This window comes from Nuphar pumila, chromosome 15, assembly GCF_984573655.1.
Source record: "Nuphar pumila chromosome 15, dmNupPumi1.hap1.1, whole genome shotgun sequence".
Classification (NCBI taxonomy): Eukaryota; Viridiplantae; Streptophyta; class Magnoliopsida; order Nymphaeales; family Nymphaeaceae; genus Nuphar; species Nuphar pumila.
In genome coordinates this window covers 33,740,803-33,767,786 of record NC_143263.1, presented here as the reverse complement: position 1 = coordinate 33,767,786, position 26,984 = coordinate 33,740,803, and the positions used below count along the sequence as shown (strand labels likewise).

At 35.6% G+C, this 26,984-nt stretch overlaps 1 protein-coding gene across 2 annotated transcripts; it reads right to left on the bottom strand.

The window, feature by feature from the left end:
- Positions 1-645: 645 nt before the first annotated feature.
- On the bottom strand, positions 646-26,984 carry LOC149815073 (vacuolar protein sorting-associated protein 35B-like). Of its 2 annotated transcripts, XM_089988902.1 has the most exons (22): positions 26,745-26,984; positions 26,579-26,675; positions 26,350-26,473; positions 24,069-24,254; positions 20,181-20,268; positions 19,909-19,965; positions 19,719-19,808; positions 19,486-19,608; positions 18,327-18,401; positions 18,194-18,253; positions 17,503-17,619; positions 17,178-17,417; positions 17,034-17,099; positions 16,809-16,898; positions 16,072-16,161; positions 6,371-6,460; positions 5,487-5,555; positions 5,316-5,396; positions 5,066-5,173; positions 4,876-4,979; positions 1,415-1,528; positions 646-1,288 (listed from the first exon to the last, which is right to left on the bottom strand). In XM_089988902.1, exons 1-22 carry the CDS (start codon positions 26,835-26,837, stop codon positions 1,078-1,080), a joined length of 2,373 nt encoding a protein of 790 aa, XP_089845028.1. In that variant the 5' UTR covers positions 26,838-26,984; the 3' UTR covers positions 646-1,077. The 2 variants fall into 2 exon arrangements, with proteins under 2 accessions (XP_089845028.1, XP_089845029.1); XM_089988903.1 differs by lacking the exons at positions 20,181-20,268; positions 24,069-24,254; positions 26,350-26,473; positions 26,579-26,675; positions 26,745-26,984 and having other exon boundaries at positions 19,926-19,943.

The window sequence follows — 26,984 nt, the reverse complement described above, 5'->3', positions numbered from 1 at the left end:
AATTTTATATTTTTAATTTATTTTTATTGACAAGATTTTGCCCAAAAAAAAATCAAATTTTCGTGAGTTTTTGGGTGCCGATTTTTTTCCGTTTTTAACTTTTGTCACTATGGCTGGGGAGCACAGCACACCAAAGTAGAGAGGATGGAAACGTGTCAAAAATAGTGAAAAGGTCTTTCATGTGCTTCATCTTTACCTAGTTGCTAAAGCGCTATGGAGAAACAACCATAAATTAAATTAGTGGTACTTGTACAACAATCACAACTTTTAGACTGTTTTTACTGGCCATAAACAAGATAAATTTTGTTACAAGAAAAAAATTACGGTAATTGATGGATGCAGGAAACGTTTTTAAAAGATATTTTCGAGAATGTGATGTATCAGATCAGACTCTTCAGTTTTCCCCCATTTAAGCATGCACGGCTAATCAAGCTTGAGCTTTTAATCTCGTGCAACTGGACGAGACAAAAAATCCATCTCTAAAGCAGGACAACTGAAAAACCTCATTCACTGACATAATCGCTTGGGGGAAGGGGGGTTTGCATGTAAGAGTAGCCAAATGAAGGGGACTAAAAAAAGAGCTACCTCAAGCAACGCACACTCACATTCGACTCTCATGATATTTTCAGATTGAATTTCCATCCCTTCAAGATTCAACTGCAAAAGAATCAACAGATTTAATCACACTTCAAAATTCATCAATCATGCTACACTGATCGAGAGTCGATTTTCCTTGTTTCCCCCCAAAGGGCAAGAGTATTTATTCTATAATGCAATTGGAGAATAAAACACTGTACAACATTGGCTGTCGGAAATGAAGAACCACCACTTTCCCAAAAAAGAAAATAAACCGGAAGTACAAAACATGATACCTGTGAAGGCTGAAGATCACCCCCTTGCTCTGCTGAGAGTGGTGCCGTTACCAGCTCTTCCACCCATCCAACGAGAAATCTTTAACAGCATAGGACAACCTACAACTGTCAGCTGAATAGCGATGCTACCACCTGGTTGATGGTGCTGTGCCACACACCGTGCATGAATTCCAAAAACTCCAAAATTACAATTTTAATTGATGAATCACACTTTGATAGGTTCATACTTCTCTCCCACTGCACCACCCTTCTGTTTCTGGAATTGAATATAGCGCAGAGTGCTAGCAAAGAAAGCATCAGCAGATCGATCTGGGGCTGTGTTGTCACTTTGCATCTCATTCGTTATCAATTCAATCAAACCCTGGATCACTGTGCTCGTGATTTGGGGATTCCCCTTCTCAAAGAAATACAGATACCTGACATTATCCATTTCCAGATGATAATGAGAAATGAAAATCTAACAATGAGAAATCCCTAACATGCATCAAGGACAAAGATTAAAAGGAAAAAAAAGGATATCCTTGGAAAGAAAAGAATTATACTTGTTCAGAATCTCAACAAACAGTGTGACTGGCCCACTGCTTCCACGTTTCACACTTGCCATCTGCTGAGCAGCATTTGCAATCCTTATTGCACGCTTCAAACATAGCAGAACCCTGAAAACAAAAAGCAGTTAGTTTTGGCATGATATATATATATATATATATATATATTTACCTATATCGCTGGTATTTTGAAAATATAGCGATATTATTGGGTTTTCAAGGTCAGCCGATATTTTCCCAAGATTTTCAAAATATCGCCAAAACCTAAAATATCAAGATATTATATTCTCAAATTTTTCCAAAAAAATCTTTTTTATATATTTTAGGTATCTTTTTTGTTTCTTTTATATTTTAAAAACTTTTCTACTTGTTTCTTTATATTTTTGCAAGAAAAATACTATAAAACCTATTATTTCTTATTTTTTTTACTATTCATTTTTTTCTCAAGAAAAATCACTTTTTTAAAATATCTCTGAGAAATTACCTTGAACGATACAAGTGACTATGATATATATATCATAAAAATATTAGTACATATTACTTATGATATATTAGTAATACAATACATAAACAAAACATCTTATATACGCAGCAGGGAGGGAGGGAGGGAGGTGAATCCTGCACAGGGTTTAATAGTTTTCTGTTAATACGCTTCCAGTCCCAGTCTAAGATGGGTAATGTTTCAAGTTTATCTGAGATCACAGGGTCCATACCACCACCAGTCTAAGTAAATGTGAACTTTTTTCAGTCCAACCAATATTGCACACCACAAGACTAAAAGCAACTCCTATTGAACCCCATGTGGCTCACCTGCAGGGGTTGGATCTCGCAAAGACTCAATCGGATCAACCTTGACATAGCCTGAAATAACAAATATCTTACCACCTAGCCTTAGCCTTATTTGCATATACACTATTGTTTATCACATATTAGAAATTTTCACAATAAATTACTTATAAATTTTATCTTATTCACAGGAATTTGACTGTTCATGTTAAGGCCTCCACAAATCCTTTTACAAGATACAAAAGTTCTAGGTTTTGTAGGACAGGACATACTAGGAGAAGCTATAAACCTGCCAATGTCAGGTTTTACGCAAACCAAACAGTTCAAGAAAAAGGACTTATTACTGTTATTAAATTATAAAAGATTAATAAAATTGTTTGATACAATGATATGGACACTTGTTTTCGAAAAAAGACCAACCCATCTAACCCACTAAAAATTTTGTAAACCTTTTACTTTCTTACATAAATAGCTTAAATATTTGAGAACATCATTGCATCCGATAATATGATTAGTAAGATTATTTGTCTCAAAAATCCTTATGCACTAATTTAAAATTCTGGCATTATAACTATACTTTATATGTGATGTTGAAGTCTTCATTTTAATTCATTTTGGGTAAACTAGTAGCATATTATCCTTTTTGTTCAAGTTGCGGTTTTCACGGAATCACCTATTACGCTTGATAGCAAACATCTCACTTTGAAAAGGAAATTGTAACACATCCTAGGGAAAATATCCTACAGTCCAGGATTCACAGGCACTTCTACTTACATTAGCTTATCCTCTACCCTCCTCTGGTGAACATCCCTTCTAGGCTATGGGTTTGTAGCCTTAAATTAGTTGATATTTATAAATATACCAACATTAGTAGGCCGCCAGATGTCCATTTATTATGTATTTCCACTAATAGCCTATCCTAATAAATAGGGGGAAATGGATAGGTGATCAAGACCAATCGATAAGCCATTTTGGAAGTGTATGTACGTTCTAAAATATTTTCCTGTGCTTTTAGATATTTACCTCATTGTGCAAGAAAAGAACATGGGATTATACTTTGACATCACAATAGTCTATGTTTACAAAGTACAAACAAGACAAACGTGGGTTGGATAGATCCAATCTGAAATTCCAACAAGAAATAGACTAAAAAAGTTTTAAAACTGTTACATATTCAAAAAGAACATTATGTATAAAGTAGAATCTAATTCACTTCACCCAAATTTATTAGCACAGGCTTTTGTTGTGATAAAAACAGGCTGGATCCAGCTTCATTCACAACCCACTAATTTGGAAAAATGGTCCCAGTTCTGAATTTGAATCTAATTAATGTACGAATAAAGATCTGAATCCAGATCCAATCAGAAGTCTTTGTAAGACTAGAACTGGTAAAACAGGTTGTCCTATTGTTTTATACACGCGAAGGCAAACAGGTCATTATGATGTGATTCAAGCCTGGATCAAGTTTACTCATCTGTTCTGGATCTGGGGAAGATAAGACCTAACCATATTATGTACATGATCCAACCAGATTCATAGGTAGACTACTGATATCTTATAAGATGAGTTATATCCTATTCAAACAACGTTGGATCTTTGACAGACTTTCATCCCAAGCTCATGGTGGCAAGATGCAAAACAAATCATCTAAGGGCGGATAGATGTTGGTACAGTTGAAAACTGATAGAAAAGACCAACAATAAGCAATAGCCAGAGAAGGAACAGAAGATAAGCTAAAAGTTTGGACTTGTGGCAAGTATGCATATTAATCCTGGTGTAGCATATTTTCCACATATCCTAATCTAATAATAACAAATATTACCCAATACTTTTCAATTTCCAACAGATGAAGCTTTTAAAGATTCCATTTTTCCTTTTACATTTTTGTCTTTCTTCTAAACCAATACTGATTTGGCAAAGCAAAATCGGCTAACACGCTTGTGAAATTTCAATGTAGACTGATACAGTGGAGTAAAATTAAGCTGAGCACTCCAAAATAAAAGTCCATGCAATAAATTAAGAGATGTCATGGAGACAAATCATCTTAAGCAATTCATATTTTATCCCTTTCAGAAAAACTACATAATTTGACATTTTCATGGTCTAGTTTCTTTCAAGAAAGTGCGAACTGGTATTTTTGCATAAAAGAATAGGTCTAGACAGTTGCTTTGTTGTTTAACAATTTCAAGTATTAAAACCTTTTCTAAAATGAAAAGGTATGAAAATTAAACCAGTTCTGTTTATACAAAATTATTAAAGTGATTAAGGCCTTCTTATCAGAGGAAAATGTTTTATGTAAAGAATGAGGATAGTAAGGTCACAAGTGGAAATGGTAAATAACTTATTCTAGAAAACTTCAAAAAATTGACATGAATTTCCACTGCAGCCTTAATTATATTAAGGTCTCATCTATTTCAAAGGAAACAAACAACCTTTGAGGTCAGTATTTGTATTGTGTATGTTCAAGAAAGAAATCCTTATGACCCCACATTCAAAAAAAGAACTAGCATTTTTTATAAGGTGATCAATCACATCCTGGGAGAGTGCATCCTAAGGTGCAACAGACCACCTCTCTCTCTCTCTCTCTCTCTCTCTCTCTCTCTCTCTCTCCATATATACAAGCACGCGCGTGAACACACAGAGAAACACACGTTCAAGTGAAAAAAACAAACCTTTCTCCATCCTTGACACCATCCTGGTCATCAACCCAGAAGAGATGTGAACAGGCATAAACTGCACGACATTGATCGGGCTTCTTTAACAGTTTAGCTGAATACTGCACCAAAGACGCAAACATTAATACCTGCCAGTCAGCTGAAAAGCCAGAAGATTTCTCAAAACCACAGAAGTTATGAGCATTACACCAGTCGCTTTGTGAGTTAGAGTATCCCTATTCTCCACTCCAAATACATTCATTCTCTGAAGAGTCCCTATAATTAGATGTATTGCTGTCACCTGAGCCTTGGAATCCTGTTTAAAAAAGAAGAAAAATGGTCATCAAATCAAGCCACAGAACAGAACCATGTTATGGGGGCAAGTCTTCAGATTGCCTTCAAATAATGCAATTTAACGATAATTTAATGTCTGAAAAGACTCATCAATTTAAGATTACCGCAACTTCTTCTTCATACAAAATAAATGCTAGGGTGAAAAATTCATAAGCAACAGGTTCAAGATCACAATCATTTGCAGCCTGTTACAGTGAAATCAAGTCACCGCGTAAATAAATGAAGCTTTTAACAAAAGGTATAGAAAAATTAGTAGAAATGATGATTTTGCATACTTCTGCACATTGCAAGTATAGCCTTAAGGCCAGTTCTGGACATGGCACTAATGACAGAGCCTCTATAATCTGCAAACAATAAAGATTAAGTGAGCAAACTATGAATGAGAAACAATCCACATCAAAGAATGGCTTCAAGAATAAAGGGATGCAACCTTGTATTTTCCCATGAACAATGTCGTAGAGGATACACAATGATAGCAAAAGCCAAAGCTTGGAATCACTCCACAATCAAAATCTAGATAGCTTATGAACAAAGGAGACTCACTTGCAGGCTAAACATCATTTTCAAAATTATAACTATAAAAGGTGTATAATTAGCTATGCAAGAAAATTATAGATGTCATTGACATAAAGAGAAGTGCATGTATAATACATGCATTTTTTCTTGGTTCTTCATATGTTAATATAATTTGGGCTTTCAGCCATGACAGCATGTGACAATATATGATTAACAGATAGGACATCAATGTTCAGGAACCTTTCGAGCTCATAATTGTTAAGTTGTATGTACATGTACATACAACTTAACAGTAATAACACAAGATCTCAGGGATTTATGATATTTCCCATGCTGACATGAATACACACACACATATCTCTATCTATCTATCTATCTATCTATATATATATATATATATATAGTTAACATGACCTGACAGAGTCAACAACTTGACCAGCTGAGCCACAACTCAATCACACCCTAGTCGAGGCTAGAGCATGACTATGGAAACCCTTTTCTTGTACAAGTGAATGAGTTTTCAGCATTACTCCAACAATTCCCCAATCTCCTTTCTCTTCTCCTCTATTATCATCCCATTTTCTTGCTTATCTCATCCACCAAAGCCTTCAAAACAAAGAATCAAGTATTGGACACATAGTACCTGATTCAGTAACTGAAAAATTTTCTTTGGTGTCACATCCCCTTCTTCACTTGCTCCCTGTCCTTCCTGACCTTGTAATGCTCTGACCAACTGCAGAAAAATCATGTAGAGTCAGTGAATCCACATAAACAGCAGAGAATTTAAAAAGACGCCCAAGGAATCTTAAAGAAGATCCAAATGTGTATTCAGGTAGGATTCAGAATTACATGATTGGACTTTTTGCAGATTATATCAGTATTTATTGTTGGATCCATTTTCATATTCTATTTAAGATCCTTGTTTAAAACCCATAATACCATATAAAAATCGGTTTTGGATTCAACTCTACATTGAAGCTAGTTTGGACCTGACCTCAGATTTGGAAACCTGTTACAATTTGAATTCTTATCCAAGTCTACCATGACCCACCCCATACCAGCTGAAGCGGTTGGGGAATAGAAGGAGATTGTTCTTTCGTTTTTTTATAACTTTTTCAGATCACCAATTTGGTTGTTTACTTGTTCCTATGAATTAGGCAATAAGATTGATACAATTCATGCTATGCCAGTTTCTAGAAGTAGGAAAGGCATGGTGTCTACTGTAGGATCTTTTACATCTTATGACAAGGAATGGACAACTACTTGGGCTCTTAGACACATGAGCGTGCACACACACACACACACACACACACCGAATAAAGCTTAAAGCTAATCCAAATTGTGATGCAGCCACACATGCAATGTCAAGGATACACATTAAGAATTAAGATGACATACAAATTATATAATCAGCCATACATTTACATGTTAAAGCAGAAAACTGTGAGACCATTTTTCCCAACATGACTCTATGTGTTTGTGTGTATTAATTACTGAACCAGATGAAATTTTATCCAATCCCAAACACACAGATATATATAAATCGAATGTATGGACAGAGGGAGGAAGAAAGAATTTTGTGCAACAATTCAAGCAACAGATGCAAACATACATGACTCAATAAAACACTCATGGAAACAAGTCGAATTCTGCCACCGATACCATAGCTATTGAATCTCATTAGAAAATCGAAAAAGATTAGTTTATTTGATCCCATTTCTATATATATACACATACACTATGGTTAACCTAAAAACTCATAGGTGCAAGTCCTTTGTACTCAATCTTATGTCATAGATGCATTCAATGGATTAATTTCCTAGCAATTGGTCACTGGCTCATGTTTTTCGATGAAAAAATATGTTTTCTAAAGAGTAGTTTACAAAATCAACCTAATTTATGTAATGAGATACAAAAAGCACAAGTAGATGCCTCTTATGGGCTTACAAACACAAGAGTGTATACAATCAAAGACCACTTATGGGTCAATACAAGAACACAAGCACAATGCCACTAAAGGGAAAGAAACAACATAAAAATATAGGATTCATTGAGCATAAAATGCTTAAACTAAGCACAATACAAGAGGGGGCTGATGTAGAGCAGGTCCGGAACGTCCCAGGTGTCACAGAGTCACAGACCCAACAGCAGCATGAAGAATGCTCCGGGTCCCAGACCGGACCCGAGACCCGGATCCAACTGAAGCCTTTAAATACCCATCCTAGGGTTGCGTGCAGGGGGATGGAATTCGGAAAAGAAAAGCTTTCTCTGCCATTTTGTTTCAGTCGCACGTTCTTCCTGTTGCTTTATTTCTTTAGCATTATCAGTCATTTGTGTAATCCCTGTTAGTCTTTGTTTTTATTTCAATGTTATCATTCTCAACTTGTGAAACGTCATCAGACGTTTAATATATTGTGGCTCAAGGAAGTTGATCCGGGCATTCCTTTCTTCAAGCGTGACCATTGGGTATCATATATTGCACAACCCTGCGTTGGGGAAGGCCATCCCACATCAGTCCATTAACGGGCAGTCGACCTCCGCACTGCACCAACAGATCTCCATCAGCACCCATTACGAGAAGGTTAGCCTCGGTTCCCCCACTGCATCAGGGGCAAAAGCCCCTTTATATAGGCATTTACAAGGCTCATAGAGATAGAGCCGATGAGGAGATCCCAACGACTCTTTGGGCATTTTCCAATAATGCCCTAAAAAATACAAAAATAACAAAAATAAAAATACGAAAAGACTGTTGTGCCCCTAAGATACAACCTATTACATGATAGTGAAAATACCAAAATACCCTTAATGGGTATTACCTATTACAATCAATATATATATATATATATATATATATATATATATATATATATATATATATATATATATATATATATATATATATATATATATATATATATATATATATATATACAACTTAACACTCCCCCTCAAACTTACAGTGTGATCACCAAATGTTTGTTAAGTAAGAAGTGAAATCGGGGAGAAGGAAGCGCTTTGTGAAGAAATCGGCTAGCTGAAACTTTGATACTATATATGGCAGGATGGTATTCTTTTTAAGATATTCCTCACGAACATAGTGACAATCCATCTCGATATGCTTGATTCGTTCATCAAATATACGATGAACGATAATATAGATTGCATTTTTATTGTCACAACACAACATAACCTTGAGGGTGACTGCATATAGACCTCCATGTCATCTAACAATACTCAACTTCAGTGGATAATAGAGATACTTCCTATTGTTTCTTGCATTTTCAGGATATCAACAAGTCACCTATAAACACACAAAAACCTGATATTGAGCATCTATTATTGGGGTTTTCTCCCCAGTGAAAAGGAAGAAGATAACATAAGTCCTTTAGAAACAGAAGTTTGTAAATATCTAATAATCTGCATAACATCACTCATGTGCAAAGTTGTAGGAAAATGTTGAAACTAGCTCATTGTATGCACTGTATGAGAAATGTCAGGTAGAGTAATTGTTAAATAAGGGCATCAATCATTTGACGATAAGAAGTGGGGTCTTCTAAGGGTGTGCCATCATCTATCTTCATTTTTTCATTAATTACTTCAGGAGTGTCCTATTTTTCATCTGAAATTTCATACCTGTCAATAATCTTATTGGCAAACTTAGATTGAGTTAGAAATAACCACGTGTAGAATATGCTACCTTAATTCCTAAAAAATATTTCAGAGAAAACTTAGATCTGTCATTTCAAAATTTTGTTTTAAAATACTTTTAATATAATTAACTTCCTGTCTGTCTCCTCTAATAATGATCATCTCATCAACATAGAGTAAAAGAATAACATCGATATCAAATTTCTTAACAAAATAGTAGTGTCAGTATAACAATATTTAAAGTTAAGTTTAACCATAACTGAACTAAACCTATCATACCAAGCCTTAGGGGCATGTTTCAAGCCATATAAAGCCTTTAAATAAAAAACATTTTCCTTTGGAATTTCATATCCTGGTGGCGGATCCATGTATATTTCTTTCAACTCTTCATTTGAAAACAAATTTTTGCAATCCATCTGATAGATGTGCTAATTTTTAATGGCAGATATAGCTATGGAATTCTATATCATATTTTGGGAATACCCTTTGCCCACTAACCCAGCCTTATATTGTTCTAGGGAGTCATCACTCTTTGTTTTATCCTTGTAAACTCATATACAACCTATAGACTTTTCTCTTTTGGTAGATCTTCTATTTGCCACGTGTTAGATTTCTCTAAAGCTTCAAGCTCAATGTTCATGGCTTCTATCCATTCAGGATAAATTTTGGCTTGTTTATATGTATTGGGTTTGAAATCTAATTTTTTTAGTTAGTCATGCTTTATATTGAGGGAAAAATGATTCATAGGATATAAATCTATCGGGGGGTCTAGATTCCCTAATGGATCTCCTATGTGTACTAGATACCTATGACTAAAGGTTAGAATATCTTTCTAAGGCACTAGGCTGACTATTGTTGTCTCTTCTTCTATATTAAAGAACTGGAGGTTCACTTCTATCTATATCATGGTTCTCATCACCGGGAGTATTGAGGAGATGTTCTTCATTCAGAATATCAATACTCAAAGAATCTTCCTTAAGAAGCAACTCAAACAAAAAAGAATAATTATTAGCTTTTTTAGGCACATTTTGATCCAATGAACATTTTTTGGAAACTTTCTTTTTCCAAAAAGGTCACATTTATAGAGATATATAGAGCTTATCATTTTTGAGATCATAACATCTAAACCCCTTTTGGGTTTCACCATACCCAAGAAAAACACAAGGAATAGCTCAAGGAAATCATTTATCATTTTTGTTGATAAGAACAAACCATTGGGATCCAAAGGTTTTCAATCTAGAGTAATCAGGGAAAATTTTGTAAAGCTTTTCAAGCGCTGTAATGTTTTGAAGTTTGACGGAAGGAATTATATTTATAAGATAAACGGTAAGTGTAGCTTCGGCCCAAAATTCCTTTGAAACATTTTTTGAAATGAGTAAAGTTCTAGTAGCTTTTATAATATGCCTATGTTTTCTCTTTGCCAAACCATTTTGTTGAGTATAAGCACAAGATCTTTGGTGTACAATTTCATTTAGTTCCAAATACTTTTTGAAATTATTTGACATAAATTCTTCCCCTAAATCGAAGCAAAAAATAGCTATATTAGACTGAAATAAAATTTTGACTAAGTTATGAAAATATTTAAAACTTTCAAATACTTCTTTTTTGTGCATAAGAAAATAAATTCATGTGTATCCAGAATAATCATCACCCTTAGATATAATAGGTGTCAGTCTTCATACATTTGAATGTATTAATTCAAGTGGTTTAGTAGCAAAGAAAGTTCATTCTTGAAAGGGAATGACCACTTTTCCAAAAATGCAATTAGTGCAATCAAGTTTTTCATTAAAAAAAATCTCAAATGAGGTATATTGGATAATTTAGATATGCTAGGATGACCTAGCCTTTGATGCTACAAAACAATATTTAAATCTTGTACATCGTAACAAAAAGTGTTTTGGATAACCAACCAATTCATGTAGTAGAGATCTTCTCTATGACCTGCACCAATCTGCATTCAGGACTGGAGATCCTGCACCAAACATTGGTCCGATGAAAAGGAGATTCTAAAGCCATGATCGGCTATTTGAGAAACATAAAGAAGTTTTAAATTGAGTTTTGAAATAAATCTAATTTTAGGTATAGAAAAAGTTGAAGAGTTTAAAATCACCAACTCCTTTTATGTCAAGATGATGCATAGCAGGATCGACCCAGATCCATACAGCCTGACCCAGGCAGGGGACCGAACCTGCACGATGGGATCAAGGATCGGACCCAAGTATTGGATCCGACCCAGATCACGGTACCAAGACGCAGGGCTGATGTACCCCTGCGTACCTACTCCAGACGAGCACAGGCCCGTGCGTCCCAGATCCAGCAGCAAAGAGGAGTCATCTCGGGTCCAGGGTCGAACTCGAGACCCGGATCCAGTTGCACACTTTAAATACCCTATTCTAGGGTTGCGTGCGGGAGAACATTGGATTTTTGAGCTTCCTTTCCCCTGTCTCATTCAGCTACAGTCTTCTTTCTTTATTTTGTTTTCTTCTTTCATTCTAGTCGCAAGTTTTCATTTTGCTATTTACTTGTCTTCATTCATGATAGCCCTTATTAGTTTCATAATAGACTGTTGATCGGATCGATTGATCCGATCCCTTGTTCAACATTTCCATTGAGTTACCTGTTGTTGCACGACTAATCATGCCTTGGAAGATTAACATTCAATGTCAACCCCTAACGTGATTGTGTCGATTCCCTCGCTGCATCACAAGAGAATAACTATTAACAATAAAAACATTAGATTTATTTGAATTACTTCTACATTCGGTTCTACATTCGGAGAGCAATGAATTATTGGGGGTCATATAGAAGGATGCATCAGAATCCAAAAGCCAATAAATCTTACTTATAGGAGAAGAAGAAAAGATCGTGGCACCCGAGATGAAAGAAGATGATCCCTTGAGAAGCGGTTGTAGGGCCTCCACTAGTTGGGATAATAACATGGTTCTAATGGATTTTGAATCTCTATTGGTTCCACTTTTAAGCTCATATGATGCATCTACACTCGCCGCTCTTCGCTCATCCTTTCCTTTGAATTTGGGGCAATAAGGCTTAATATGCCCCGATTCTCCAAAGTTATGACATAATTTTTTTTCTCCCTTCATCACAATGTTGCCTCCCGAAATTAGATTTCGTGAAATGAGGAGGCCAACCCATAGTCTTTGGATTCCTTAGGTTCGAACATTGTCGGTCTCTTCCATACATACTTCGGCCAATACTTCATGTATAGGTGGAAGCTCATCTTTCTTACGATAAGTGATCGTGACCCTCACTTGTTCAAACTCGAGTCTAAGGCCCTTCATAAATTAAAAAAATTGCTCTTCGAAGATTTGATTCCTCCTTAGTTGAGCATCATTGGGTGTGTCCCAAATGGGCTCCAACTTTGCCATTTGATCCCAAAGTCTTTTGAGAGTTTCATAGTACTCTCTAACACTTTTGTCACCTTGTTTATAATTATGAATCTTATCCCGTAGTTCTCATTTGTGGGCGACATCCCTTTGGGTATATGTTTGTTTGATGAAGGTTCACACCTCATCCACTATTTCAAACTCTAAAATATTTTCACATGGTTCCTCAGACATGCTCCCCATGGAGATAGCAATTTAGCATGTCCTACTTCCCATGCCTTATAGGTTTTTTTATAGTCTAAGAAAGCTTTTTCTCTATCATTCTATTTAAGTTTCTTCTTTAGATTCATCATTTTATCTCACAACAACCTTGGTAAGAATAGGTTGAGGTTCCAGAGTAGAACCATCAACAAAATGCCACAACTGCTTTCCCACTAGAATTCTTCTTAATGCGGTGACCCACATGTTGTAGTTGGTCCTATCAAATTTGATGGAAACAATTGTTACAACTTTCTTGTCAGTCATGGAAGCAAAAAGAAAAGAGAGAATTAGATAAAAGAAGAGGGAGATAGCAAGAAAGAGTTGAACAAGGCTGATGGCACACTTCCCAAAGAAATGAACCAACGCTCCCCCGATCTCACGGACCACCACGTGATCTTCAAGTACAAGTTACAATCCAAAAGCACCAAGTATCTGATACCATGTAATGAGATACAAAAAAGCACAAGTAATGCCTCTTATGGGCTTACACACAAGAGTGTATACAATCAAAAACCACTTATGGGTCAATACAAGAACACAAGCACAATGCCACTAAAGGGCAAGAAACAACATAAAAATATAGGATTTTTTGAGCATAAAATGCTTAAGCTAAGGACAATCCAAGAGGGGGCAAAAGCCCCTTTATATAGGCATTTACAATGCTCATAGAGTTGTTGGAGTGATCCCAACGGCTAGAAATAAAGCAGTTGGGGAGATCCCAATGACTCTTTGGGCATTTTCCAATAATGCCCTCAAACAAAAAATAAAATACAAAACAGAAAAAAACAAAAATAAAAATATGAAAAGACTGTTGTGCCCCTAAAGGGCACAGCCTATTACATGACAATGAAAAGACCAAAATATCCCTAATGGGTATTACCTATTACAATCAATATAATATATACATATTTATATGTATATATATAAATAAATATATATATATATATATGTACATACATATATATATAACTATATATATACTTATATGTACAACTTAACAATTTACCAGTTATTTACAAAAAATCCACCTAATGTTTTGGTTATTACATTTAGTGTGTGTGTACCCACACACACGTGAACTATGGTGAACTAAAAACTCATAGGTGCAAGTTCTTTATACCCAATCTTCCGTCATAGATGCATTCACATGGTCATGGATCATGTTGTTCCATGAAAAAATATGTTTTCTAAAGGGTAGTTTGCAAAAAGCCAACAGACTTATCAGCTATTACATTTAGCTACAGACTTTTATAAGCTATATTTAAATGATACACCTGACCTTAAAATCAGTCAGTTGACCTTTATTTATTGAATAAAGAGACTAAAATGCCCTTATTGTTAATTTTTTTAACAACAGACCACCTCAGGCATGTATTTGAAACACATTTAAATAAAGTAGGCCAAATAGAACCTTCAAGGAGTATTCTCTAAATGCAACTATTGAAACACATTTAAATAAAGTAGGCCAAGTAGAACCTTCAAAGAGTATTCTCTAAATGCAACTATTGTTCACAAGCTTGTCTGATGTATGCTTGTGTGCAAAGCTAGGTGGCCTGCGTCTGAGAGATCATGGTTAAAATCTTTTTTCATTCCACTGCCAATTGGACCGTGAGTGTCATCCCTGTATCTTATTGTCTTGTATTCTTTGGTTAAACATGAACGAATTCTTTCTTTTTTTTCAAAAAAAAAATGATAACTCAGATGCTGGGAAGCTTTTAATAAACAGTAAGTTAGGTGGCATTATGTAAATTACTCTTTTTTAAATCTTGAAATTTTGGTGTGTTGTAAGAAGTTGATTTTTAAAGCAATTAAAAAAACTACTTACACATAAGAATTGGATGATCCAAAAGTCGATCCCCACTAAACAAACCATGTAAATCACATCTGTAGGGTTAGATCAACCAACAAAAGGATCTCTCTCTCTCTCTCTCTCTCTCTCTCTCTCTCTCTCTCTCTCTCTCTCTATATATATATATATATATATATATATATATATATATATAGAGAGAGAGAGAGAGAGAGTCACTAGAATATATTTACTGGAAATATGTTATACTAGAGTGTGAACTAGGTATTTCCGACTTTTTTTTTTTGCAAATCCAACCCTGCAGATGCGTTCAGCATGGTCCATTTTCTAGGAATCGACTGTCGGTTCGTGTAATTTTGATGGAAAAATACAATTTTTGGATGCTTGAATATTTATGAAAATTCTAAGCCATCGATTTCGAGCTTTAAAAGATCCTGCTTATGCATTGTAATTGGCCAATCCGAGAGCCGGTCCTCATGAAACCAAGCATGTAGATCGCATCCGCAAGGTGAGATTCAGTGAGATTTAAGAAAAAAAACCATAAAAATCTCGGTTCAAACTCCAGTAAAATATTTCCAGTAAACATATTCTAATGACTATAAAAATAAATATATAAATATATGTGGAGAGAGAGGATGCAAGTACCCCTTGGATGCTAACAGGTATGTGCACAAGCCAACATTCAGCATGAATTACAGTGGAGGAGTATGTATTTTGCCATAAGACTTCCAATACTGCTTGTTAATCTCAGCTTTCTGCAAGTAATATAGCTATTGATTGCTTTCTAAGGCTGGAAGAATCATTAGAAAATGGCAAGGTCAGTAAGTGGTTAGGCAGAAAGTCTATAGGCATTTCTGAAAGTCATAGCTAAAGATGAGTTAGTGGCACCTGCAAGCAAAAAATTGGCAAGGATTTTCTGGAATTTTGAAACCAACACTGCTTTGTTAGGACATCAGCAACTATTCATAACTACAAGGTGGTTTGATGAACTATGTGCCTTGGCTAGATACACAATAATTGAACAGATTTGGCTCAATATCTCCTGATTATGTTTGCATACATGTCAAAGAGTGATTTTCTCACACTGTCAAAGATTTTATTTTTATGTACCATGATTATCAGAATTAGTTTTGGGATGAAGGCGTAGTTGTTGTTGTTGTTGTATGATTATCAGAATTATATGGCGTGCTACACTGAATGAGTGTTCAAAGTACACATGCATTGTTATCTGCCTAACTCCAGCTTGCCTATAAAAAAGAGGGAAAAAACGGGAAAAAGGCTCACCTTGAGAGCTGAAAATACAAGGGGTGGAATGGTGAAAGGAAGTCGTTTTGGACCACCTTGAAGGCTATGTTTCTTCACAATAGTTATGATCTGGAAATCATCATGCAATGAAATGGTTATAGTTATCAACCTATGCATGCAAAAAAAAAACACCTAACACAACAAGAAAAATAAGGATAAAAGGAAATGAAGAGCATCAACACTTGACAACTTGCCAAGAAAAAAGAATACAGAAATGTGACATCATGAACATCATGGTTCCACTTTTCCCTTTACAATCAATACTAGTCTAGCAGGTTTCCTCATCATTGAGCAGCATAACAATCCCTTAGAATTTTGGATAATGTAATGGGTTTCCAGAGAAATATCAGAAAGTCATCAAGATGAGCATAAGTGTCACAATGTTTCATTAAAAGAAAATTACTATCATAGCTTTCTTTAGAAAAAATAAGTTGATAAATAAGTGTGTAATAAAAACTGCACAAACAAGGGAAGAAGACATAAATATCCTTATAAATGGCTGTGAATTTTTTTCACATTAAAATGAATTAAGTACTTTGCAAGGATGATAAAACAGACCATATGACATGGCCATTTTCCACATGGGCCAGTATGCTTGAATGATACACAAGGGATAAAATGAATATTAACATGCCTTACAGCCAACAAACCCTGACATACATGTAACTATTGAAAGTAGAGAAGCATTTACTAAAGTACTGTCTAGATTGAGTTACCTTCATCATCTCCTCATGCTCATCATTCCCTAACATGTGTATCAGGCGGGCTACAGAATTTTGCTCCTCCTTGAAATCTTCCTCGTCAAGCTGGTTACAGAAAGGAGGAACTATCATAAGTTCTATTATATATAATGGAAATTAATACAAGTAAAATCACATTAAATGTAGACACGAGTCTTTTTCCATCAAGGTGCTAACAATTGGAAGACACTGAGTATGCACCTCATCACCAGGAGTACCGTCAATATCTTGTATGAGACCCTTTATTAATTCAAACAGGGCCTCAACCTGAAATGAACAAAATTACCATGTAAAAAGATAACCTTTTCAAAAAAATAAGTGTCTTAAAAGAGAACAGAATCATACTTTGTCTGAGTTTGATATCCGTGTATTATTTTTCATGATGCTCTGAATGATAACCACAGCCATGACTTTATTCGTCCCATAGTCAAGATGATCCATGACACGTGGATAATTAGAGAGCTTCAGTGCAGTGACAATATTGTTGTATTTCTCCAAAGGAGCACTCAAAAGTGCAACAACTTGCTTTGTTGCTCTGCTATCATCAATCTTCCCTTTGCCAGAAAGTTTTTTAACACAGGCTCCCTATAGAAAAATGTTTATATTTATGTGCCAAAGTTGAGAAAACATTCACTTAATATACAAGTAAATCCATATCCGCATTCCATACCAGTACTTGATCAACAAAGTCAAGCCGATCAGGATGGACCCGTAGAGTAAATGTAAGAAGTGACACATACAAAGTTATAGCTCCAACAATAGGCATATCTGGTTGTGCTTCTATGACCTGCCATTTGAAATATTAGAATATTTGTAATGAAAACACTTGAAATTTTTGAATTTAATAAAACATGAATTAGTTAACAAATTCCTCATTAAAGTATGTTATAAGTAAGGATCTACAGCAGAAATGGAAGCTCAGCAACATGCAAACAAATAAGTTTAGCAGCTTCACTATCACTGAGAGAATATCTTCATCATTGAAGAATATATAAGTCACACTCCAACCTTCAGACCCTGACTGCCAAACCTCACTAGCACGTGAAAATCCCGCATGTTAAGATCATGGAGTGAACCTACATAGATTTCCACACATTATGTGTTTATTTACTCATGTGTTAATCATGTTGAGACACCCTGATCATTCTTCAAAATCCAAAACCTTATAGATGATAAATATCAATCATTCTGATAGAACTACATTATAAGAAATAGAACTAAATTCCAAGAATTGTGAGAAACTGATATTGCCAGAAATGCCATAATCCATATTGACATAATGAAACCCCTATAATCATATTGGCAGATTACAATTAACCAAAGCAACATTTACTGAATATAAAAAAGAGTCGTAAGTGTACCTTCCCAATAGCACCACTTAATTTTGCAAATGCCTCAACTTGCAAAAATTCAGGTAAAACCTGTGAAAAAAAATCACCATGTGAACGTGGCAAAGATTTCAGACAAATTATAAAGCACATATGAGCAACTCACTTCTGAGCTTGCAGCTGCATAGTTTGATAGTCTCTCCATTAATTGGGATAACACTGTTTTGATGTCAACAGTTGGCTGAAAACAAGCGCAACGAATTAACACTTAACAAAATTCTTATTGTAGCTCAGAAGAATAACTTTCAAGAAGATGCAATGTTCAAATTAACAACCACAAGAATTGCTTCTTAGGCTTTTAACCTTATAAAAAATTAACCATAAGAGGAGAATACAACGTCACAGTCATGGTCAAAATTTGAAAACCGACAGCAAATTTAGGGCTATTTGATGAACATGACAGGCCCTGGGAATAGTATATGTGATTAAACAATAAACATAACCAAATTGTGAACCAATAAAGATGCAATGTCTGTTGTATAAACAAAATTTTATTGTGAAACAGAAGTACAATCAGGTAAGAAAGAGTCTGCAGTTATGCACACCTCAGAATAGAGTCGTGTTTCATACACATAAACACACGAGGTGACTATTTCAAGCCACACAACTCAAACATACACGCAATGCATCAGCACTAATGAACTGCTCCATGGTTCCAGAATACAATAAGAAAGTACATTCACCCACCAGAAAAGATAACAGTAATATATAAAAGTTGTTCAAGAGTTTAGATATGCTAAATCCATGAAGCAACTCCTAGTCACGCAGTTTCTCAAACAATTCATATTTCATACGGGGAAACACTTCTTCTGTACAAAGAGGACAATAAGATCACAATAAAGGCAACAGAGTAATGAAGTGAAACATAAAGAAGCATGAAAGTCAGATGAAGTGGTTTTTCAGTGGCAAATGAGAGAGTACACCAAATTCCATCAGTAATATGCAATTGAGAAAAAAAATGCAAGTTGACAATTGGATACAACAAAACAGGTCCAATTCAGATATTAACCAAGAGAGTTTAGCTGTGGTGAACTCCTCAATCAGAATACACCAACAATAAAAAATTTAGAACAATAATTGTTACATTTTCTTCACTAAAGCCTCATTGAGAGATAAATTTAAAAGCAAATTCGGAGCATACTTCTCAACTGAATGAGCATTTAACCACAGAAAAAGATAATCATGACCATGATAAAGTTGATCTCATAATTTTGGCACTAGGTTTTCACCATCAATAAGTTAAAAGATATGTAAAATGACACTACCTGAAGCTGCGGGCAGGCACTCAGTAATGTCTCCAGAGTTTGCAGGTGGTATTCATCTGGGAAAACTTGGATTATACAATCCATTAGGTAATATTGTGCAATCTCATCTTTACAATTGACAACCTGTCACAAGAATATGCATTATATTATGATAGGGGAACGCAAAAGAGAAAATCATCATATTACAATGAATGTAGCCATCCAAAGATAAGAAAAGAAACAAGTATTTCAACCTGCTCAAGGACTCTTGGCAGCACTGTTTCCTTGTACATATCAAGGTCGACACCCTCTAACTGACTGAGGATGTGCAAATTTTTCCCAACCTAGCAACAAAAGCAGTACCCAGAAAAACAGTGATTTTTAGATCAAAATTTCAATTTGTCATTATGATGCCATTAGGCAGTTCCAAGTTACTTATATTACAAGGTCCCGAAGCTCACTCCTTTCTTTCTCCCGTTTCTCTTTTTCCCTGGCAGGTCCCTGGAGACATAAAGCCAAATTTGAAGCCTCAACTCAGCAACAGCTAACAATATCAGTGTTTCAAAATGACTAAGACACCTGCATGAGCAGAAATAAAATTGTGACACAACCATGCCTACATGGTTCAGGTTTTATTTTCGCTAGAGGGCGGGTTCTGCATTTGTCCAGGGATGGTTGGAAACCACAACAGGCATTCTTATCATCTCTATACAAACCTGATGTTGCATGCGCACCCAAAGTTTATTCATCTCAATGAAATTTTGTAGCACAAACTCCACAGCATCTATAACAGTGTCAGCACCCCTTCATATAAAACAAAGAAAGTTCCAAGGAATTAAAGACTGGAAAATGACAACTTCACCAAGACATTGAATATCTTAGCAACATGACAGATCTAAAGCGTATTTGCCACATATTCTAATCCAAGTGAAAACAAAGTAAAAGTAACAGAAAATGCAACTCAATTGTACAACCGACCAGAAGAATATTAATCAGAAAACATACGTATCTGTCGAAGACATTCTTCTATAATTGATAATTTTGCAAGGTAGGCTTTAATTGAGCTGAGTTTTTTTGCCCATGATACTTAAGAAATCTAATAATTGATGTGATCTAACTATAGAAATTCCTTTATTAGCTGATAATTTTGTAAGGTGGCTCTAATTATCCTTATGATATACATGATATGTAATAATAATTGTTGAAATAGGATTACACCAATTACTTACATAACAGCCTTACGTATATAAGTAACATGTAGGCTTTCTTGTGGTGTCACACAGAGAAAGAATTTGGGTTAAGATTCACCATACTATGTTAGCCTATTTCCATTTGTTTTGCCAGAGGAGTAACCAGCAGTTAGTTTATGCACATTGGTCAGACCGTCAAAAGCTGACATGTCCTCAAAGGAATTATAACTGAAAAAGATAAGGATCAAAATCTTTGGCATAAAGAGTTGTATATAAAATCCCTTAAGAACATAAAAAAAATCTAGTGTGGTGAGAACCCTACCCAAAATACTATATGACCGACGTTTTCCAGCCATATAGTCAGTGCCCCAATTTACTTTTATTCCTCCATGTCAAACCACCAAGTCGTAACCAGATATTATATCTAAATAAATACCAATTTCTCCTTGCCATCTAGAATAAGACGCCAATCCACCAGATAGGTCCTCAAAAGAAGTTTGGCAATTGCAGGTAATTCTTGAATCTGGCTTTTCAAGATTGCCACTTTACTTTTTCCGGTAAGAAAATGAGGTTCAAAGCCAAGCATCCACAAGCTCAACCCAGACCTTGATCCAACATTTCATTTTTGGCTTTAACCAAAAGCACTACCTTTTGAAAAGAAAGGCATGATTCAATATTCCACCTCTTCTAACACCCAATCTTCCCCTATCAGGAGATATGTGACTAAGTTTCAATTAGCTGAATTAGTTTTTTTCTTCAGTTCGCCTTCTTCCAACCAAAGAGTTCTCAGTCTTATATTGGGAATATCACAGCATTCAAACTCCCCCGTTTGCAGCCAACAAGTCTCTACTTCAAGGCCCCAGCAAGGATGAGAACAGGTTTAATACAGCATTACAGTTTATATCATAATTCATCCATATTCAAAATCTGACTTCTACAATATTCAATTCAAATTCAGATCTGAAACTGAGCTAAAATTGAACTAGCTGGAGTTGTAGCCATATCTCATTTTTTATATGATCATACTGGATCTAGCACAAGAACATATTCTAGAATTGAAAAGCAGAATAAGAACTAGTTCTGAACTTGGTACAAGCATGTTAATGCAGTTACAAGCCTATAAACCAAATGGACCTGCCCCAAGTCCAATTCATTGGTAAAACTACCTTTCTATCAAGCATTTAAAGCAATTTTAAACCTCACTCCACATGGTGCTTAGCCCAAGTCCAACTAATTACCAGCATTACCTTCCCTACTCTTCTATATTCTCATGCATAGCACAGGTTTTGTACTAACATATGTATACATGCAGTGTGTGCACTTCAGTTACCAAGTCTAGTATTGGCTACATGTACACAAGGTAAATTCATGGGACATTATAAGTTTGTTGATAAATCTCAAGAAAATAAGTCATTTAAAAAGATGAAAATAAAAATAAAAAGCTGGAAAATAGGAAAATAAGTGGTCAAAACCTTAAATTTGATGGGGAAAACAATTGGCACCCTAATCTAAAAGAAATTTATCAAACTTAACTCCACTTCGCCTTCTCTTCAGCATTATCTACTCCTTCCTTTTATATTTTTTTTTCTTTTTCTTCGTCCCCTCTTCTCATTCTAAGTCACACGGACTCGGCTAGGGAGGCGCCGCACCCGAGTCGACACGCCCCGACACGGGTGCGGCTTCGGACACTGGCCGGACTCGGTCAACGCCGAGTCAGACTCGGTCAACGAGTCGAGGCCGTCCTTGTTTTGGACTCGGTCAATGTTGTCTGAGTCCAAAAATGTTCAATTTTAGGGCAAAAAACAAAAAAAAATGATCTTTTGATATATTTTTTAAATATATATATATAGCACGACTCTCAAACATAAGCCCCAGGAAAAAAAATCCGGGGGGCGCTGCCCCCCCCCCAGGAGCGGCCCCCCCTGGACCCCCCTTTCTGCAAGGGCAAAAGTACAATTTGCAAAGTTTGTAAAAACACTCATGCTGGTGCCAAACTTTAGAAGACAATATCCATATATATGCACACACTGGATATATTATTATATATATTTTAAAATATATATATATATATAGTCGTGTCCCCGTGTCCAAATTTTTTGAAATTGCACCGCACCCTTGTCGCACCCGCACCCATGTGGCATAGTTCTCATTTTTTTTGTGTTTCTTTATATTTCTTCATTCTTTCCTTCATTTTTTTCTCCCTTTGTTCCTTCTTACCTGCTTTCTCCTCCCTTTCCCTTGCTTTTCTTTCACTTCTTTTTTCCTTCCTTTGTTCACTTTTGCAGTCAACATAATTGACTCAAACTGTTTTATATTAGTGACTTTTTGGCAAAAATACCTCTAAGAGACTTCTATAAAGAGATCTAAACATATTCAAAGTGATGAAAGCATTTCTCTCTCTTCTTTCAAAAAAAAGAAAGCGCTTCTCTCAACTTGAATAAAAGAAGTTTCTATTAGTTTTTTGGGGTACTTTTCAAAATCTTCTATCCCAACAATTGTAGATAAGTTGTTAGGGATATGTAGATTCTTAATACACAAAAGTAATCAATGTTTTCATTTTTTAACCCTTATTTTTCCAATCTTGAATCTAGCCAAAACTATAAATTTTTGTCAACATTTTCGAAAAACTGCTATTTTTGGTTTAAAGTAGGTTACACTTTTAAAAAATATTACGATATTTTCATTTTAAAATTCTATTTAATTTACAAAGACAATATCATGATATTGTTAATATCATGTTGATATATTCACTCTATATATGCACACACAGATACAAAATATAGTCACAAATATTGGTGATATTTTCAAAATATCGTGATATTATTATCATCGTAAAATTGCAAAACGATTTTACAAGCAAAATCTTGTGATATTTTGAAAATATTGGATATTTATCACAATAATATCAAGAAAATCTCAGAAGCTTATATCCACGTTTTATGTTCATGTTTTATTGATTCTTTGCTCAACGTATATTTTTTCTTATTTATATTTATATTCATCTTTTACGGATTCTTTGCTTGACATGTATTTTTTCTTATTTTTTCCAACTTTTTATAATTATTTTATTTTCCAAGATTTTTCCAATATTTATCGAAAAAACTATAGTATCCCGAGAATTTTCCTCACTGAGATATAGCCACGACTGATATTTGTGACTACAGTATAGATACACAGATGGAGACATCCATGTGTGTGCATGTGTATTTACAAATAATCATGACCAAGATAAGATTCTTCAAATACATAAAACCACATAAGAAATACTTAATTTCAGCCTACTATTTATCTACAAAATTCCATCTGAGTTTCTAAAAATATAACAAACAATATTAAGTTGCATCATTGAACAATACATCATCTCAGAAAACAAACAAAGGAGATAAATATGCATTTATCTTGCAATGAGCTTACCCTTCATACTCAGATCCAATGTCAGGTAATTTATCTCTACTGATTAGAGAAAGATAACTTCGTAGAAAAAGGCCGCGTATAGGATGCTGAACTCCACGGCACATTTCCACAAGGTCTTTCAGCACATCTTTAGCAGGAGCCTCCTTTGATTTGATGTACACTGATCCTACTGTGCAAAGTAGATACCTAACAAATGAAAAATACAATTCTTATACGAAAGCAAAGGAAGTTAAATCTTTAATTATGCACATTATTTTGTTTGACCTTTACTAAATCCATGTTATTTTGACAACAAAAGGAAGCTTTAGTTAAAAACATGAGATAAGGACAGTGACTACTTGCCATCTTTACCAAGGAAATCATGTTCAATGAACATGCACATTATAGATGACCTTATAGAACATTTTGTGTTTACAAAAGTGAGACAAAGAATGCATACCATTTTCACATGACACAAAATGCTGTGAGAGTGCTTATAGGTTGGTTGGCTATATAAAGGCTCATTCCATGTGGACTATAAAGTGATCCTATATCTTAGCAGCAAGTCCCAATATCCAATCTAGTTAACAGTACAAATAAACTCTTTAAACATGGATACCTCACACGGATACTCCATTTCAACTACCATCCTGTCCCCTCATATACAAGTCATAATAGGAAGCTTATAAAAATTGGCCATTCCCCATACTTGTAGCCATGTCCATGTGACATAGGGATCAAGTTTTAATAGTGGGGGATGATCACCCTTTACAGAAAAATGAAATAGAACCTGTAAGTGATGATACAAAACTATGCAGTACATACGCATGCAGATGATTTGAAATACTCTTTCCAAGAATATGGATGGAATTGAAGATGTTTTTTACTTGATACTTATGGAGGTCGACTAAGAAAAAAAAGTCTTCTTGAGGAAAGATAGGTACAAGAAAGGTAGTTGATCATGTGTGAATAGAATATGTTCAATAGTTGCCCAAAATTATCAACGTCCAAGACATTGCTATTACAAGCTCAACTGAACCTCACAAGCCCAACTAGGCCTCGAGTGGCCCATGTTTAGGACTTATTGGGGCCTAAAACATAGCCTATAGCTAGCCCAGTAAACCTATCACTTAATCCAAACTTGGTAAGGATTTCACTCAGACCATGACAAGCCCATTTGACATGCAGGACCAAATTGAGGTCTAGTTGGTCCTATGACCCAGGCCTCACCTACTACTTGGGGAAAAATTGCTACTAAGGCCTAGCTTAGCTTGTTGATGCAAATGCAAACATCAGGCATAAACCCAGTTCAAAATGACCATTTGACATGCAGGACCAAATTGAGGTCTAGTTGGTCCTATGACCCAGGCCTCACCTACTACTTGGGGAAAAATTGCTACTAAGGCCTAGCTTAGCTTGTTGATGCAAATGCAAACATCAGGCATAATCCCAGTTCAAAATGACCAGCTGCTTTGTCTGTTCGGTAGGCCTGCCCACTAGATCCTTTAATTTTATCATTACCAAACATGAACCTAGTCACATCATCAGTAAGCCTGCCACTAAATAGCCATGTTTTAAGTACAATTTTAATATCTTCTGGCAAAACAAACAGTTAAACTAAGACAAACGGATCCATGATGACTACATCTTAAAACTTAATAAGAATGGATCCATGATGACTACATCTTAAAACTTAATTATCTTCCTTTTTGCAATTTCTTTTAAACATGAAATACATGGATTCTAATTGTTCACGTCAGGATTAGTCCCCCATCCCCACAAGAAAATTTGAAAAATGATGTTTCCTCAACAAACAATATGTCACCAACATCCAAGTGCATTGTGCGCAAGCAATCTCCTAGAAGCTGTTCATGCGCCAGAAAGTTTACAAAACCTAAAAGGAAAGGATGTCATATAGAAATATGCTATCAAAGACAAGATTATGAGACACTTGGCTAGTACCCACCTACATTTCCTGGCAATATGATGATACTTTATCCATAAATAACAACAACTGGGATGCAATAGATGTTATCTTCGATACATAAATCCTAAACTCCCTCAGCCAAAATCAACAGGGAACAAAAGGGCATTATTGTTTAACATTTATTTTGTTTGCCACAAAAAGTTTGTGCAATTTCCACCACCTAATCAAGCCCTCAATTCAAAATCCGTATCAATCGAACCCACCATGCACCCAAAACCCTGAATTTCCAAAACACAACAATTCAACAAGTTCCGACGTGCCTAAAAACAATCAAAATGTGCCAATTCAGTAGAAATTCACCATTCCAAAACTTACAATCGAGGCAAGATGTTCCCTGCATGCTGCACGAGCTCGTAGAGGTCGACGATCGAGCACCCCCGCTTAATTTCCTCCTTGAAGAACATCTCCAATTTCCGCAACTCGTCAAACGCTCTCATATCTTTGAAAACAAAGAAACTCCACCGAATTCAACCCACGAAACAAGAAAAATACGAATGCACGATTCAAAATTCGGATCAGAAACGAAAGGGGCGCGGAAATTTACAGAGTTCGTAATATTTGTGCGGCGAAAGGCGCGACGTCCGGAGCTCGGAAAGCATCTGGGCGGAGTATTTGAGTGCATCCCGGAGGTTGTTCGAGTCCTAGGGTTAGGGTTAGGGTTAGGACTCGCATCAAAAAATAGAGAGAGAGAGAGAAGAGAAGGAGATTACGAGGGCGCGATGCATGTAGAAGGCGTTCTGCTGAAGGCTGGCAATCCCCTCGGCGAGACATTTCTCCTGGTCATCTGAGACGTCCGATTGCATTCTCACCGGAATTCGACCGCCGGAATTTCGCGATCTGAACGTCTTCCAATCTCTCCCTCTCTCTTTCTCTCTCTCCTTTCCCTTTTTCCCTTTTATGTTGTCACCGGTCGTCGGTCGAGAGAGAGAGAGAGAGAGAGAGGTTGTTAT